Source organism: Glycine max, chromosome 18, assembly GCF_000004515.6.
Source record: "Glycine max cultivar Williams 82 chromosome 18, Glycine_max_v4.0, whole genome shotgun sequence".
NCBI classification, from domain to species: domain Eukaryota; kingdom Viridiplantae; phylum Streptophyta; class Magnoliopsida; order Fabales; family Fabaceae; genus Glycine; species Glycine max.
Window position 1 is genome coordinate 50,990,876 of NC_038254.2, and position 17,562 is coordinate 51,008,437.

Sequence of the window (17,562 nt, forward strand, 5' to 3'; positions counted from 1 at the left end):
CCATACTACTACTATACAATCATTTCTACTACTTTATCAACATTTTCATCTTTGTTTATGAAAAATGTTCATTAGTGTCTTATGTATTGGCTAGTTAAGAAATTTTAAGTAAATTACTTTTTTATTAAGACAAAGAAAATTATTATTTATGATTTTTTTATACTCTCACATGATTTACATAATAAATATTTTTATTTTTTAATTAATATCCTAATGACACTTGTTATAGAGTAACAAGATCCTTTTTTCTTTGAAAAAAATACATTTGTTTATTAATCTAGTGTGTGTTTAAATTAAAGTTTTCAAACTTAAATTTAGATTAAATTAAATTTAAGTTTGTAAATTTTACTTCTCTCAAATTAAGTTTTAAAGTAATTTTCTTTACTCACAAACACATTACTTATTTAATGTTGATAAAAGAATGAAGATAGTAAAATTTTTAAAAATAACATTGGCCAACCAAAATTTGAGTGTAATTTCGATGTATTATTAATATAGCAAATATATATGGTTTTAAGTTAATTATTTTAAAACTAATAATGTCATTATATATGAAAATTATGACTAAATGCCAGTATAAAAGCTTGTGTATTTGATAGTGAATTCAAATTAAAAGTTTAAAATTTAGTAAACAATATGTAAAGAGGGTTCTTCTGTTAACTATGAGTTGTCATGGGAAGACGACGAAACCGTAGATAAAAATATCTGCCCTCATCCTAGCTTTAATTTCCGATCACAACCCCAACCCCAACACCATTACCTACCACCGTTCCTCCCTCCTTCTTCTTTCTTCTTTCTTCTTCCTTTCTTTCTCTAGCCACCTATTATATACTAACATATCCTATGCCTAATGTCACATTCATCTCAAATACTAAAACTAACATATACTTAGCAACATATAAATAAAATCAAACCACACAAAGACGAGGCACTAACCGCCGTGGCTAGTGCCATACATCCCTCCCCAACACAACACCCTCATTTTGCAACCATCCAAAAGGCAAAAGGCATAGAGAATCGTGTTGGAGAGAGGTGTGTCAATATTGGGAATCCTATAAACCACTGTCCCAATCTTCACAACGTTATCTGCTTGTAACTTTGGCCATGCCCCCCCTCTCCCTACCTACAAATTTCATTTCAAACTAACACCACACATTAACTTGTTTTTAAACCATACCCCCTCTTTACCTTAATTATTAGTATTTCACAAAGCAAAAACACACCGCTAGAATCTCTCAACAAAAAAAAATAAAAAAATTTCCATGATCTGAAGTACCTACCGACCCACCCATCATCACTTTTTTCATTAATTCTTCTTCTATATCTCTCTCTCTCTCTCTCTCTCTCACTCACTCACTTTCTCATCCCCCATATATGGCTGCTTGTGCTTTGTTCAGTGCTGGCGGTAACATTACCGAAGATGGCAATGTTAATGGAAGTGGAAGTGCTTCTAGTACTCCTTTGACAAGTGCCTCTAACTCTAGCAGCATGAGCAACGAAGAAAAAAAACACAACCTACATGGTGGTGGCATCATGCCACAGCCTCATTGTGAAAGAAAAATGGTGAGAAAAAGAATGGCTTCTGAGATGGAAGTTAACGTTCACGCAACTCCACCACACAACTCTTCCTCCACAACAAGTGATTATCCTAGGTTTCCTCGTCGAAGCAGCACCAACATGAACATGTTAGAAAAAGGGTCCACCAGTACCACCACAGCAACAACAACAACATTAGCCGAAGGTACATGTAATAATAATAATAATAATAATAATAATAATAATAATAGTAATTGTAGTAGCTATCATTATAATAATAGTAACAATAGTAATAGTGGTAATATTTCATCAAGAGATAACGTTGCTATTCCAAATTACCCCACTGTGACGGTCACAACCAACTACTCCACTATGTTGCTACCTTCATCCACCACCACCACTATCAATTCCTCTGGTGTTGCTCCAAACTACATCACTCACCACCAACACCATCATTTCCAAGGACTCGTTGAAAGCCAGGACCATCAGCAAAACCCTGTGCCTGCAGTTTGTGGATTCTCAGGGTTACCACTTTTTCCATCTCAAAGCCAAAGAAACCGAGACAGCAACAACACCCCCACCACCAACAACATAAGAAACAGTGGTGGAAATATTGTTGACGTGGTTGCTTCTTCTTCTTCTTCTTCTTCCATGGATGACACTTCAGCAGCAGCAGCAACAAGTGGTTGGATCGATGGTATATTGAAGGATCTCATTCACAGTTCCAACAGTGTTTCGATTCCTCAACTAATCAGCAACGTGAGGGAGATCATATACCCTTGCAACCCCAACCTTGCAATGGTTCTTGAATACAGGTTGCGTCTTCTTCTCACTGAGTCTACAACACAAAACAAAAGAGGCACAGAAGGGGTGCCTCTTCCTCCTTCTGTTTCCTCAGTGAAGCTCACGAGCAACCGTGTTGTCGATGGCATTGTTCCTAATTTGCACTTCACAGATGCTTCAGGTGGTGCTGTGGTTGTGAATCAGCACATGTTGTCCAATTGGGGTGTGCCTCAAATCACTCATCACCATGATAACAACACCAACACCAACACCAACAATAGCAACAACCCTTCAGTTTCTTTGGTTACTTTGCCTTCACCAACACCGCCGCTACCACCACCTCATTATTCACCACCACAAGAGAAGCACCCTCAAGAAGAGGATCTAGCAGCAACCAGCACGGCTGAGGTGGCACTTTCAAGAAAGAAGAAAGAGGAGCTGCGTGAACAGAAGAAGAAAGACGAAGAGGGTTTGCATCTTCTCACTTTGCTGCTTCAGTGTGCAGAAGCGGTTTCATCTGAGAATCTAGAAGATGCCAACAAGATGCTGCTGGAGATTTCTCAGTTGTCAACACCCTTCGGCACTTCAGCACAGCGTGTGGCAGCATATTTCTCAGAAGCCATATCAGCAAGGTTGGTGAGTTCATGCTTAGGGATATATGCCACTTTGCCACACACTCACCAAAGCCACAAGGTGGCTTCGGCTTTTCAAGTGTTCAATGGTATTAGTCCTTTCGTGAAGTTCTCACACTTCACAGCAAACCAAGCTATTCAAGAAGCTTTCGAGAGGGAAGAGAGGGTGCACATCATAGATCTTGACATAATGCAAGGGTTGCAGTGGCCTGGTTTGTTTCACATTCTAGCTTCAAGACCTGGTGGAGCACCTTATGTGAGGCTCACAGGGCTTGGTACCTCTATGGAAGCACTTGAAGCCACGGGAAAACGCTTGTCTGATTTTGCAAACAAACTTGGCCTTCCCTTTGAGTTCTTCCCTGTGGCTGAGAAAGTTGGGAACCTTGACCCTGAGAGGCTCAATGTTTGCAAAACCGAAGCTGTTGCTGTTCACTGGTTGCAACATTCCCTCTATGATGTCACTGGCTCAGACACCAACACCTTGTGGCTCTTGCAGAGGTAGGTGAAGAAAGGGTTTTAGTTTTAGGTCCATTTCATTCATTCATTCATTTATTTAATTCTATTCACTGCATGGCTTTATATTTATGCATTGGATAATTTGCATGATCTAGAGGGAGCGGATATGAGCTGGGTGGGGGTTTTTTTTAGTACACGGGGAAATAGTTATAGTACTACTTTTCATGAAAGAATTCCCCAAAAACCTTTTTTCACCTTTATAGGCTCTTGTACCCACTTTATGTCTGCCTTTTTTCTTTTCTAAGGAAGATTGGGAACAATGATTAAGTCTTGTTTTGAATCACTCTCTGCACATATATTAATGGGGAGAAACCAAAAAAAGAACTGTAGAATGTATATAGTAAGGATTGAATGACATGGTGATGGGTCTCGTGTATTTATCATTACTAACATTGTCACACTAAATAATTTCAGGAGTTTAATTAAAGGCATGCTACTGTAAAACCAATCCAAAATCTTCTTTGCTATCACCTGTTAAAGTGTTTATTTATTATGAAAGTTAATAAATTTTGTATCTTGCTAACCAAACTCAATGCTTTTAGCATACTAATTAAGAAATTAAAAAAATATTTATTATAAGATCACAGGAGAAAATAGAAAAAAATTATGGACAAATAGATACTTATTAACATTTGTCATAAATTCATTTTATACGAAGAATTATGATTGGATAATAGTATAAATATGAAACTTATTGCATGGACTTGTGTTATGCAGGCTGGCACCTAAAGTGGTGACTGTGGTGGAGCAGGACCTAAGCAACACTGGTTCATTCTTGGGGAGGTTTGTGGAAGCCATACACTACTACTCAGCATTATTTGACTCTCTTGGGTCAAGCTATGGGGAGGAGAGTGAGGAGAGGCATGTGGTGGAACAGCAACTATTGTCTAGGGAGATTCGAAATGTGCTAGCTGTTGGGGGGCCATCAAGGACTGGAGAGCCAAAGTTTCATAACTGGAGGGAAAAGCTTCAACAGTGTGGGTTTAGAGGCATATCTCTAGCTGGTAATGCTGCCACACAAGCTAGTCTACTCCTTGGTATGTTCCCATCTGAGGGCTATACCTTGGTGGAGGACAATGGCATTCTTAAACTTGGTTGGAAGGACCTTTGCTTGCTCACTGCTTCAGCTTGGAGACCACCCTTCCATAGTGCCATTACCCATCACAACTAGGCTTTTGTGTTGGCCTTTTTCATCATCATCTCATTATTCTAATCATGTGTAGCATCCACCCCCTCTTTGTTACTTAATTTAGAGAGAGATTGTTAAGGTGATCCCATAGCACGTGATTTTTCTTGCCTAATGTGTACCACTTCAGCAGTAACATATTAAAAAGAAGATATAGTTAAAAATAGGAAACAGTGATATGACCAAATGGTTGAAGGGGTACCCCACTTATTGACATAATGCAAGAAAGTTCTCTTGCTCGGGGAGCACTTGGGAGTTTTTCTAATAGTATTTTATTAAGAGAACTTATAAGGATGTTACTTTTATATTCTGATTTTTAATGGTTACCCTTAAAAAGGATGTTACTTTATATTCTGATTTTTAATGGTTACCCTTAAAAGGATGTTACTTTTTATATTCTGATTTTAATGGTTACTCACTTACCCCTAATGAGTGAGTTGGTTAATGGTTATTAGTTGCTGGTTTTCTCCCTGAATAAGTATTACCTGAAGTATACTATTGTCTAGTGTAACTTTTTGTTGCCTCATCAATTGTTGGTTGTTCAGTTTGGTTTGGAACAGTGACTTGAATGGCTTATCAACCGCGTGATATAGAACAAAGGGAAAGCATACTCTAAATTTGGATAGTTTCATTTTTCTTTTCTCAAGGAGTCCTGCTAAAAGAGATCTATAGAAGACAATTCACTGTAGAGGAATCCACATTCATTACTTCTGTTAGGAACATTCAACGGTCTTTTTTGTAAGCACTTTGCGCTTTTCTCTCATTTATAGCATACTCTTTTATTTGTGAGGGAAGGGAGAATTAAAAGCTGCACATTCTAAAGTAAAATGGTACTTTCATTTCTTTGGGAAACATGGCTTTCTTCAGAAAAATAATTGTTTTTATACATTAAAATTTACTAAACGACATCCTGAAAGTAGCAAGCAATGAACTTTATTTGCATTGTAAAACATTGCGATAGAATTAAATAACATTTATACGTTGAAATCCATCACATGTGTAAACATTGTTTAAAGTTTGATGTGTAAATAATCCATTTGGGTATCTGAAATAACTCTTCTCTTACAATTGAAAGTGAATAATGTCGAGATTCAATAAAAAAAAATGGTCTACAATATTCATCGAGTTATTTCTAGTGTAATGTGAATTCAGTTCCATATATTCGATCATAATACAGCTCAATTCATTTATTATTTTCTTTTTCATTTACGAAGAGGTTAAGCCAAAGTAAAAGACAAGTGTCTCAATTACATTCGTAGTTTGAGCCCGATAACAATTAATTAAAAAATATTGGTGCTTTCTGTATGAAGCTTTTAAACAAAAATATTTTTGAGATCTACTTTTTATATTTAATAAACATCTTATTTTCAAGAAACTGGTAAAAGAATGTTATAATTCTAAAACAATTTAAACTAATGCACGCACTAATCTCGAATCCATGCCAAACATTATTCCTTCAGTGCCATCCAAGAATTCTTCCCTCTAACAAACATTCTGCAAACCATTAACCATTAACCATTAACCTCAGTTACCAGAGACCACTCTGTTAAGAAGCCTAGGATCCTAATCTTCTACAGTTCAAGACGAACTGCACTCTCAATCACACCTTTCAATCATTTATATTAAATTACACTTTTTGGCCGAATAACCAAAGCGATTTTTACGGAGGTTGTCTACAGTTTTTGCAAAATACTGTAGACAGTCCCAATCCCATTGCCTCAGCATACATCCAGCGAGCAAAAATACCACACTCCGACCTTGGCTCCTACTCCCCATGAAAAGCGTGTTTCACTGATACAGTAAACAATAATGAATTGCAAAGGAGAGTAGTTACTGTTAAACAAATTGCTAGAGGACAAAATTGTTACTTTTTTTTTCATTTATAGAGCTGTTGGACAACATTCTTGTCATCAAATAAGAACAAACTTTGGGCAAATTATGAATGGAAAGAACTAGAAGGAATAGCTCTAACTGTTTCTCAGCTACGAATAATTTACATCATGTAGCATAATAAAATCTTGAAACAAACAATTTTACTGTCTTTTATATTGAGTTATTTTTTCATGAACCACTGCCTTGCTAATGTATAAATCTTCATAGTGCCCACCGGCATAGTGGGGAAAACCTCAACACCAATTAGCTATCTTGAAAACTGTGAGGCTACTCAGACTTCTTGGTCCTTTTGCCAGAAATGCAGGGAAGTTTCCCGGTTCCTTATTCACTGATTAATTTTTATAACTGGTGTGTTAAACTCATCACCACCGGTCCACCATTGATTCTTCCACAAAACCCCTTCGAAAACTAGAGTAGAAAATTGAGCACCCAAAGCACAGGCATCCTCTTGTTTAAGAGCTGAACCCTACAATTTTCCAAAAATGCAAGCTTATGCAGGAACTATAACTTATTATGAATTTACATTGCATTCGCTTAAGAGATGATCTTCTTTGTTCAGAAACTTCTTCCAATAGCTTTTATACTGAGGAATTCCCAGATCAAGCCAAGGTTTCATTTTCCCATTGTAGTGTAGCACCGAAGCAGTCTTAATGGGTTGAGTACCAATTGTATAATCATGACCCATTCCAGACACAACCCATGACTCATTGAGTGGATATATTTCATTCTCAAAGGTGAGCAAGCTTGCCCGCCATGCAATACCCTCAACAGATCCTTCCTGCATGGTAAACTACACAAGGAAATAGAAAAATCAGAAAATGTAAAAGGGACCAAAATATACAAATTTCCAAATGATTTATTTAATTAACTTGGAATAAAAAAATTTCAAAAGAATTGAAACTTCAAAAGAAGAAACTTATTAATTGAACTTCAAAAGAAGTTTATACTAAGGAAGCAAAAGAAGAAACTTATTAATTCTAGGGCCAGTTTGGATAAACTTCATGATAAGCAATTGTAGAAAAGAAGTCAAAAATAAAGTATACTAAGGAAGCAAATTCCATCAAACTTCTTGCAAAAGTTAAAATCAACCTTTGCACGTCAACTTTTTTAAAACTAACTTCATTTAACTTCTTGCCTTTAATCATAAACCACTAAAAAGCTCTCCTAAGCTAGAGGCTAATCTAAATTCTAAACCAGGTAGGCCCAAATGATTAATAGTTGATTTTGGCAGTTGAGTCTGTGAGTCAGGCACGTTGGAACTTGAGCTAGGCAAAATCAGGGCAGCAGCAATAGGTTAGGCCAAAATAAGTTTATAAGTAAATTTTGTTAGCCCAAATAACTCATTTTATTGGTTTATTTGGTTGAACCACTGAATCCATTGAGCTTGGCCAAAATTTGACGCCCCAATTGATACTAACTATATTCATCAAGATTATCTCAATACCTTTATTTCCAATTCCGAAAAGATTGTATTGCAATTGCAGTGAACTTAGTTACTTACCTCTTTTATCAACTTTCTGTAAGTTTGAGTAAGACCAAGCTCTCTCCACCTCACCAGGTCAATTATGTTCAACCCTGACATCCAAGCACAGGAATTCTGACTGAAACCTTTCTCACCCAGATAACTTTTCAGTTTACCCAGCTTTACTGAGCAGAACTGCACTGCACCGTTAACTTTGTGTCCCAAATCTATATTCCACAAGGCAGATAAGTCTTGTTGGATAACAACATCATCATCCAGAACCACAACTTTATTCAAATTGCTGAATAAATGAGGAAGTAAATAGTGTGAATCAGAAAAAATTGAAAGGTATTCCGTTCTAATCCGGTTCCTGGATGGATTATCACGAAATGAAATGCGGAACTCCTCAGGCAAGGATAGAAGCAATGGATTTTCCTTTTGGCTGTCCAGCTCAACATTTAGCACTTGAACAGCAGCTTCCTTATAATGATTTCTCAAGAACCAGAGTTTGATTGCATAATAATTTTCTCCATCAGTCAAAACATGAAAAACCAGATTCGAACTTTCCTGAAACATTGTGCAGCAACAAGTAAATGATTATTATAGCCCCAAAAACTCAACCTCTATCAAATTAGTAGTGCATGACTAGAAGCATAACATACTTTCGCATGAAATACAGTTGAGTTGATAACTACTGAAGCTGCAAGCACATTATTAGAGAAAATAACATAATGGTGCAATGAAGAATCAATAAACTTTTCTTCGTCAGCCTTTTCGTCATTATGCGAGGATTTGAAATATTCTACAGTTAGTTTTAGTGACAGGCAGTGATGACTCTTTGGCATTGTCTGAACATTAAGCTTATACAAGAATGCACTCTGTTTCATGTGGAAGTTGGCTTCATCCTCAGTCAAATCAAATATTTGTCTCAATTTCTTGTCCACATTGTCGCAAACCACAGGAATTGATTTTACCCTGGTTATTGTTTTTTCCATCTTCTTTGAATAACTTTCAGCCCTGTAAAATAATATTGAGTGCCATGTAAAATTACTTGCAAATTTATAGCATTTTAAAGGAGGAAAAAAAAGGAGAAACAGGTGCAATCAATCCTTGTCAAGAGACATAGTAAAACCAATCACATGCTTACACCTAAGAGCTTTGCATTTGGAGAGTTGGTTCATGAAATGATATTAGAACCTCCTTCACCAAGTGGTCACAAGTTTGATCCTTCCTGGCCCCCAATTCTTCTAAATAAAAGTTAAATTTCAGCACATGGTAAAAATGAGCCAGTGCATTGTTCATGCTTCAAGCCCTAAGGCTTTTGCATGAGGGTGTTTAAGAGATAATAAAACCATTCAAGTGCTTAAACCTAAAACCTTTAGCTTTTAAGAGAGTTGACTCATGACAATCCTGAAAGGTGAGGAAGACAGCAATAGCTTTTGGTTAAAGGTAAAACAAAATAAAGGACACATTAAACCCAATGATAGACCGAAGTTGAGACAAGAAAGAAAGATAAGGCTACGCTTTGGATAATAATGTATTAGGCCAATAGTTGTCTAGGGAACCATAAATGGCGCTAAAATATGTATTTAAGTAGAGCAGAAGTCATAGACAATTGAACTACTTTAAGGATTCTGAAAATGTGAAAATCAGCTGGATTCAAGAAAACTACCAAAAGCCTGATCTGCAAGCAGATATAAAAACTGAAATTCAACAACATTTTTATAAGACTACTTGATTGAAGGAGAGATTTTGCCCACCAATTGTAACTATGAAATTCCAATAGCAGCTCAAACAGAATGCAACTCAGACAAGTAAAACTTAGGGTTAAGGGAAATATAATATGAAATATCAGCTTACACTGGTGGAAGATCAGCATCTGTGGTAGATTCACTAAGCATGTGCTCCATCTCCTGTATATTCTGTTTCAGTTGGCGAGACAATTTATCATTTGCTGGGAGTTTTGCAAGGCTAGGATAATAAGCTCTGGCAACAAATAGTTGGTCTTTCAATTTCTTAACCAGAGCATCTTTCATTTCTTGTCTATGTTCTTGTTGCCAAAGGCAATAACTTCCAAATGTTAGCTCACATGACTTTCCACCTTCATCGGTAGAGCTTGTTTTAGGGTTGTTGACTTGTTCAATTTGACCACTTCTAGGACTCTGTTGCAGAATTTAATCAGTTCAAGTCGTTACATGAATGTCAATATATAAAATAGCTTGTAAAGAACTTTGCTGGAGAATAACAGTGTCCAGTTACATATCTTAAATGTTATAACCTGAGCCATTGAATGTTATTGGGCTGAGCCAGTATTAGTTGTACTACATTAGTAGTTGACCTATATTAATTAGTATAAATCCAAGTCTGTTATGAATTATACTATTCTGAGGAAACAATAATCATTGAAAGAGTTTCAACATGGTGCAAGAGCAGTACATTCCGATTTCCATCATGACCTCCTGTCCACTGTGCAGAATAGTGTTCCCCCCAAACCTTAAACTGTCCTGTATACCATTATCTGTTTCTCATCTCAGAATTTTCCTTTTGCATTCTTTTTCCCATAACTGATGCAAGACCCAGTCTATGTTTTCTGCTTACAGTTTTACTATTTGAGGGGCAGTGTTAGAGAGCATGAGTTTGCCTACTAAGAATTAACATAATATAGGCAAACTCATGCTCTCTAACACTAGTAATAGTCATACTAGATACAAGATTTGTGTTTGTTTAGATTATTAGTGAAAATTGGGGCCTGCATCAATATTATAGTTCAATTACTTGTTTAATGTGTTCAACAGAAATTTCAACCATTTACAGTAATATATGCTTACATTTGAAGTTGGAGGTGATTGCAGAACACCCTTAGGTGGCGCCCTAGAACCTGAAAATCATTTAAAACTAAAAGCATAAGATATGAAGGAAATGACAAACAAGAAGGTATCGTGGGATGAGAGTAAATAATATTGAATCAGTAGACCACCTCTTTGTTTATCACTCTTGCCTTCTCGAGTGTATTTCTTCAGAACATCCTGACATGAAATTATTGATAATTAATGATTATGCCAAAAATATTCTAGATCTATATGATGTAGTGTCCCCCCCCAAACCAAGTTCCAGTGTAACAAGACGGATTCTTATCCTCCTTGATCTTTCTTTTCTTTCATACAATCTTAGACAAATCAGTACATTTTTTTTTTTTTTGGAAGGCAAAAATATATATTATTGATATGAATCATAGCAGTACCAGGGGTACTGTTGAAGTATACATGAATACAAGACACTTAGTGTGTCGCCTTTCAACATAAACAAATACCCAACATTAATCCCACTACATAGGATAAATATACCCAGCCCACTACATAGGATAAAAATACCCAGCCCATATTAACTAAAATATTCCACAAGGTTAGAAGACCATTGATTGAAAGAAATACTAAAGTTTTTCTCTCTGGTCTTTAACCAAGACCATATGAGGAATAAAGCATCATCCATCACTTTAGAAGGTTGAAAGTGATTGCCCTCGAATACCAATTGGTTCCTATGCTGCCATACGGAGCTAGTCAATGCTACCCACCATCCATATCGATGGGATTGGTTTTGCCCTGCAACAAAACCCTCACAAAATTGGGCAAAATGAGATGCTGGAGAAGGTGCAATGGGGCCAACCATCTGATTCCATCTCATGGATTCCCACCAACAAATCAGTACACTTATACCCCATAATACAAAAGAATTGTAATAGATAAATGAGCCAGTTAATATGGAGCAAGGAGTTTAGAAGATTGAAGGAGACTTGAGAAAAGAATTAATAACACTAAATTCAATAGTTAAATCCTTAATTCTTATATGTTGAGAAGACTACAGAGCAAAAATCACACACTAAATCCTTATCCAGACAATAAAGACACCAAATAAAATTTAAATTGCTATATATTAGATTTACAGAGAAAATAGAAAACAAACTTTCATTGATCTTTTATGGGAAGTACAAAAGTCACTGAGTTACAACCCTATATATACTATCAGGACCAGCTAAGATAGGAGGAGTCAGTTGTAACTGTCTGACAGTGACAGTTATAACTGACAAGAGAAGAATACAGTAAAAGAAAATATAAAGAGAAGAATATTCTCTTACACTATAACTGAATCTCATAATCATATTAGGATAGGAAAGTATCCTCAATTATACATATTACTAATACTAGTATTATCATTCATACTATTATATAACCAGATTAAACCATATGCATTATGTCTAACTGTCTAAGTCTCTGAGATAACATAAAACTAATAATATTTTATCATATTCTCTATTACTCAATCATGTTCAAAGGATGAACTTTGCAGTTTAAGAGGTTAATCTTTCATTAATAATTAATAAATAATTATAAAAATAGAAAGGCAGCTGCACTAGCATCCATGGTTCTAGCCATTGGTTATGGAAATCCAAAGATGATACAATATCATAATGCAAAAGTCTTAAATTCACCACCTTAAATATAATTGTTAGAAAGGAAGGGAGAATTCTTAAAACCCAACATTTGACAGAGCAAAGATGACAGCTTAGGGTAAACTGAAGTATGATTACTATACAAATCACTAAAGATATACTACATAAAAGAACTAAAATACATGTACAATCCATGTCTCATTAAATAAAAAGAAAATCAACTTGAAAGCTACAAATACATCAAAAGGAAAAGTTGAAAAAGATACAAACTTGTATGGCATGTTTAAAAACTAAAATCATTAGACCTTCACTTTTGGGCACCGGTTCTTACATTGTAAGGTGGTGACTTTTTTTTGGTGATTTTGGTTAGCATAGGGTGTGTCCTACTTTGGAACAATTTATAATGGTTAGATACAAAGGCTTCAGCAAAATAGAAGAGGCATATATTTTGTGGAAATATGCAGTTTATGCAGTCCTTTGGTGCATATAAGTAGTTAGGATAGGATTATCTTATACCTCTCAACTATGGTATAGTATAGCATGCATGATATTCTTCTAAACTGCCATTTAAAAAATGCTTAGAGATTGGGCAGCTTTTGATACATTGTTTTTATATTCTCTTGTTCTCTTATGTATTTTTCTTTTTCTGTTTTGGAAATTCTTATCCTCCTTTTTCATCTGTACCTTTTCCCATTTTTTTCCTAATGAATTTATTTCACTATAATTATAAGGAAAAACCAAAATCCTCAACAACTTACATGGATGAAATTTTTAGATTGACATGGAACCCAAATTATAATGATGACAGTTACATAAATGTGATTTACTCTCAGTCTGTTTGGGCAGAGGAGGGATTTTAATTAAGAGAAGGGGTTGGTAACTAGAGTAATTTACTATTATAACCTTAGAGTAAACAAAGAAAACCATTAAGCATAAAAAGGATAATTAGGTCAGCACAATTCACAAACTCTAAGCTTTGTCCCCTTCCTCCAAACTCCCAAATATTGGAGGGAGGCAAAATCAAAGGGGAGGGATTTTGCCCTCTTATTTCCCCTTCCCTCCCTTCCGTTCTCCTCCAACCAACCACTGTTCAGTTTTCTTTTCAATTACAGTAGGCAAGAATAAACATGTACATTTTCAATACTCAATTAAAAAGATGAGAATCAGCAGTTTATAGATATGATATTTTATTAAACAAGTACAAAAATGAACCACCACAATATTATGCAGAGAACCTTTGGAAGAGTTGGTTCAAACTTTGTGATAAGATCCTCCACATGACTTGATTGTTCTCCCTGTAAAAGAAATTTACAAAAAAGACAACATAAATTCAGAGTTTGAGGGAATAAGATTTAACTTTTTGGATGTTTGTGTTATAAGTTCTATAACATTTGTGCAACAGCTATCCGTTTCTTTTAGACTTCATTGCCGATTACTGATAGACTACTAAATGTATGAATTGCTTGCTCAATTTTCTTTGTTTTGAGAACATACTATCAATAGTTGTGCACAGCTATAAAAAAATTGAAAAGTATTCACTCATTTGACTTCTTAAAAACGACAAATTACGCCAAAAATTTTGTTATTTTTCTGCAATTGGTGACAACTGTAACTTTACCACAACTATGACCAACAATATTTTGCCTAAGAATGCTAGAACAAATGGACAGTTACAAATAACTTGGGGAGGGTGTAAACCACCATACCTCAGACTCATTATGGCCAACATCATGTCTATCATATCTTTCAAGACTTTTCTCATTCTGAATTGGAAAAGAACAGAGGTGAATGGGAGAAAAGAAAAACACACAGCAACATCAATACAATGATATCACAAAGAGCTGGAAAATTTGTAACAATTCACAGATACATTTGAATTGAAAGGTTACCGAAGGAGTATTCTTCTGTTCATATATATATCCTGCAAAATTGCAATGATAAATGGAATCCAAGAGTCAGAAGAAAAAAAATCAAGTCAAGTCAAGGCACAAGATCTTTGATTAGTAGAGCATATTCAAGTACAAATAATAGTTCATTTATGACAACTGCTAATAAGTACACATAAATATATGCTAATAAATACGCATAAATATATCCAAAGCATGAGACATTAATTTTTGGAATTCCACTACACTACAAATATATAATCATCAACAGAACATCACTATTTGGCATTAAAAAAAAAATCACCATTTGAAAAATAAGTGAAACGCAGATTCTTCACGTAACTCAAAATTGAATGAAATTATTGAGAAACAAAAACAAACAAATAAAATCGAGCCACTGATTGTAACATATACGTCCTGCGTGGTTTTCCCTCGTAAACACGTTCTTTCTATTACTATTATTGAGAAAAAACCTAGATGCAATTCCTTATATGCTTTTCGTGTTGTTTTTTAACCAGAATTGGAGTTTTACTTCGGTAACGCATCATGATGACATTTAATGCGACGTAAATTACTGAGGTGAAACTCCAATTCTATGGAAGAACAACACCAAAAGCACCTAAATAAATCTATCTAAAAGTTTTATCCTATTCATTATTACTTTTTTCGCTATAAAAAAGAAAACGAGCACACAGATCTTTCACTAACAGCAAAAGCGTTTCGAGCTCGAACTACTCAGAACACATCGATTCGTTGATATGGAACAAGCGAAGATTCAACGACGCCGTTTCTCGTGAAGCGCGAGAAAACGATAGATCTAGCGCATTTGGAAGTGCGAGAAGAGAGAAATCGGAGGTGAAATCGACGCGGATCTGTTGCGGAGGGAGAATGTGGGAGAATGGAAGGGTATTTATAGAGAGGAGAGAGATCTCGGCGAGATCGTACCGGAGGAGTGGAAACCATTGTGGAGACCGAGCAAGAAGACGAGAGGGACGAGCATGGAGAGAATGACAAGACCGAGCACCGCAATTACGAGCCCTCTCCACCGCCGTTTCGCGGGGACGCCGTACGACGGAACCGCGCCCATACCACCACCACCACCACCACCGCTCTTCATCGGTTTTCTGTTTTTGTTTTTTTTTGTTTTCTTCCTCTTTTCTTCTCTCTCACTCTATGTAGAAGAGATAATATACCTCTCTCTCTCTCTCTCTCTCTTTCTTTCACTCTACTTCTCACTTTTTAGTTTTTAATTCTTATTTTTATTTATTTTTATCTTTCTGAGATATTCGTGAGCGTATTGGACTCCAGAGATATTTTTTTTAAATTATTTTTGGCGTATTTTAATCTTTGTCAACCGCCGACTGAGGGAGTTAGTTTTGTTCAGCAGAATTCGCCGCTCCTCTACGTGCTTCCATTTGTGCGCTTAACGTGAGCCTCGGTCTCCCAGCCCTACGATTTGAGTATGAGTTAAAAAGATGGATCAAACGGTCATCTAAGTTGTTGTTGTTGTACCGGCTATGGTAGGTCTTAGGTAAACTTGCCAGGAGAAAATTACAGAGTAAAAAAGACTAAAGAGGAGAAATTACTATCACTAGGTTTATGGAAACGGTAATTAACTAATTATATATTTATATTTTTTATTCGATATATGTACCTCATGGGTGGAACTGGACAAAATGCTGATAAATCGATCTCATTTAACGTAAACTACAAAAATTATATATTGGATTCCGTTAAATTTTAAAGTTATTTTTTGAAAACCAATTTATCTGATCTAATCTAATTTAAAACATATATGTATGATTTTATAATTTTATTTATGAAGTCATTGTAACTCTAAAAATTTATATAAGTAAAATTTATTTTTATAATAATTATAAATTGATTAGCATGAATCAATTTGAAATTCATTTTGTATCAGTTATACTTTTTTACTGTATAATATTTTGTATTTAATTTTGAAGAATAAATTTTAATAAAGAATGAAAAGAAGAAAAACTACGATTTGATTTTTTTGGTTCATGTAATATAAGATATGATAAGATAATTTCACCAAAGTTATAAAATAAGTTACAACAAAAGTAAATATTTTTTTTTTCAAAACAAAAAAAATAAGTTAGTTGATAGTTAAAATGTTAATGAAGATAGAGCATAAGTTCTCTTTCAGTAATCTAAACATGAAATGAGATGTATTACTACACGGGATAAGATATTTGATACTTTTTTTGCCTAGATATTTGATACATTAAATAAATTTTTATTATATTTATAGTTTAATTTTCCTATATCACGAGTTTAAAGATTTATAAATAAATTTTTATTATATTTATAGTTTAATTTTCGTATATCATGAGTTTAAAGATTTCTAAACTATCAAAAGTAAGTATTATAAAAATAAACAATCTTATTAAATATGACAATTTATAATTAGATAATGGTATAATTTTTTTATTCTTTCTAGATTTTTTTATTAACTATGATAACTCAATTTAAAATTTAGTTACACTTAAGGTTCATTACTCCTCCCTAATAGTGTATTTTGTGAGAATCAAATCATATTTCTTCACAAACTCAACCTATATTATTATCTGAAGTATATTCATTGGGTCTCTATCTAGGTTTATTACCACTTAAAAAAAAACAAAATAAAGTAAAAGGTGAAATTTTAATATAATGTAAACCATAACATATGTTAGATGGTAAAATAATATGAAATATGATAGGGCTAGATTTGATTATTTTTCTTCTCAAATTTGATATAATCCATTTAAAAGTTATCCTTAAAATTGAGCTAAATTAATCAAATTTTACTTTGAATAAAAGTGATTTTTTTTAACCTAATATTAAACTTTGTACAAAAAATTGAAATTAAAAAGTGAATTTCATAAAAAGATGAGAAACTAAAAACATAATTTATCAAACATTTGATACATGATTGTCATATCAAATTAGTAAGTCATCTTATCGTCATATCATCACTTAACAATGACACTTGATGATAGATTAAAATTGATCAAATTTGTTTTGAGAAAAAAAAATGAAACACAAAAAAATTAAGGGATGAAAAATATAATTTCACCTTAAAAATTTAATGGCAGGAACAATTTTAGTCTTCAAGATGTATGGTCTCTATCACATCAGTTTCCGAAGGTTACAACCAACAAATTCGCATAACTAAAAGAAAAGCAACATTTTTCTTATATCACTTTGTGTGAGGAAGT

General features: G+C 34.5%; 2 protein-coding genes across 2 annotated transcripts; one reads left to right on the forward strand and one right to left on the reverse strand.

Annotated features, from left to right (window-relative positions):
* Positions 1-742: 742 nt before the first annotated feature.
* LOC100806779 (protein SCARECROW) lies at positions 743-5,002 on the forward strand. Its single transcript, XM_003551583.5, has 2 exons — positions 743-3,449; positions 4,185-5,002. Exons 1-2 carry the CDS (start codon positions 1,375-1,377, stop codon positions 4,636-4,638), a joined length of 2,529 nt encoding a protein of 842 aa, XP_003551631.1. The 5' UTR covers positions 743-1,374; the 3' UTR covers positions 4,639-5,002.
* Positions 5,003-6,502: 1,500 nt separating this feature from the next.
* On the reverse strand, positions 6,503-15,570 carry LOC100807309 (probable galacturonosyltransferase 7). Its single transcript, XM_003551584.5, has 10 exons — positions 15,287-15,570; positions 14,345-14,376; positions 14,162-14,218; positions 13,691-13,750; positions 10,986-11,034; positions 10,837-10,886; positions 9,869-10,170; positions 8,671-9,025; positions 8,048-8,575; positions 6,503-7,336 (listed from the first exon to the last, which is right to left on the reverse strand). Exons 1-10 carry the CDS (start codon positions 15,456-15,458, stop codon positions 7,058-7,060), a joined length of 1,884 nt encoding a protein of 627 aa, XP_003551632.2. The 5' UTR covers positions 15,459-15,570; the 3' UTR covers positions 6,503-7,057.
* Positions 15,571-17,562: the final 1,992 nt, after the last annotated feature.

Bases quoted from the DNA above. Each gene is read 5' to 3' on its own strand.
- LOC100806779 (XM_003551583.5), top strand. From the start codon at position 1,375: ATGGCTGCTTGTGCTTTGTTCAGTGCTGGCGGTAACATTACCGAAGAT. The intron at 3,450-4,184 runs GTAGGTGAAGAA...TGTGTTATGCAG, and splicing joins ACCTTGTGGCTCTTGCAGAG to GCTGGCACCTAAAGTGGTGA.
- LOC100807309 (XM_003551584.5), bottom strand. From the start codon at position 15,458: ATGAAGAGCGGTGGTGGTGGTGGTGGTGGTATGGGCGCGGTTCCGTCG. The intron at 9,026-9,868 runs GTAAGCTGATAT...ATTATTTTACAG, and splicing joins GATGCTGATCTTCCACCAGT to GGCTGAAAGTTATTCAAAGA. The intron at 8,576-8,670 runs GTATGTTATGCT...ACAATGTTTCAG, and splicing joins CAACTGTATTTCATGCGAAA to GAAAGTTCGAATCTGGTTTT.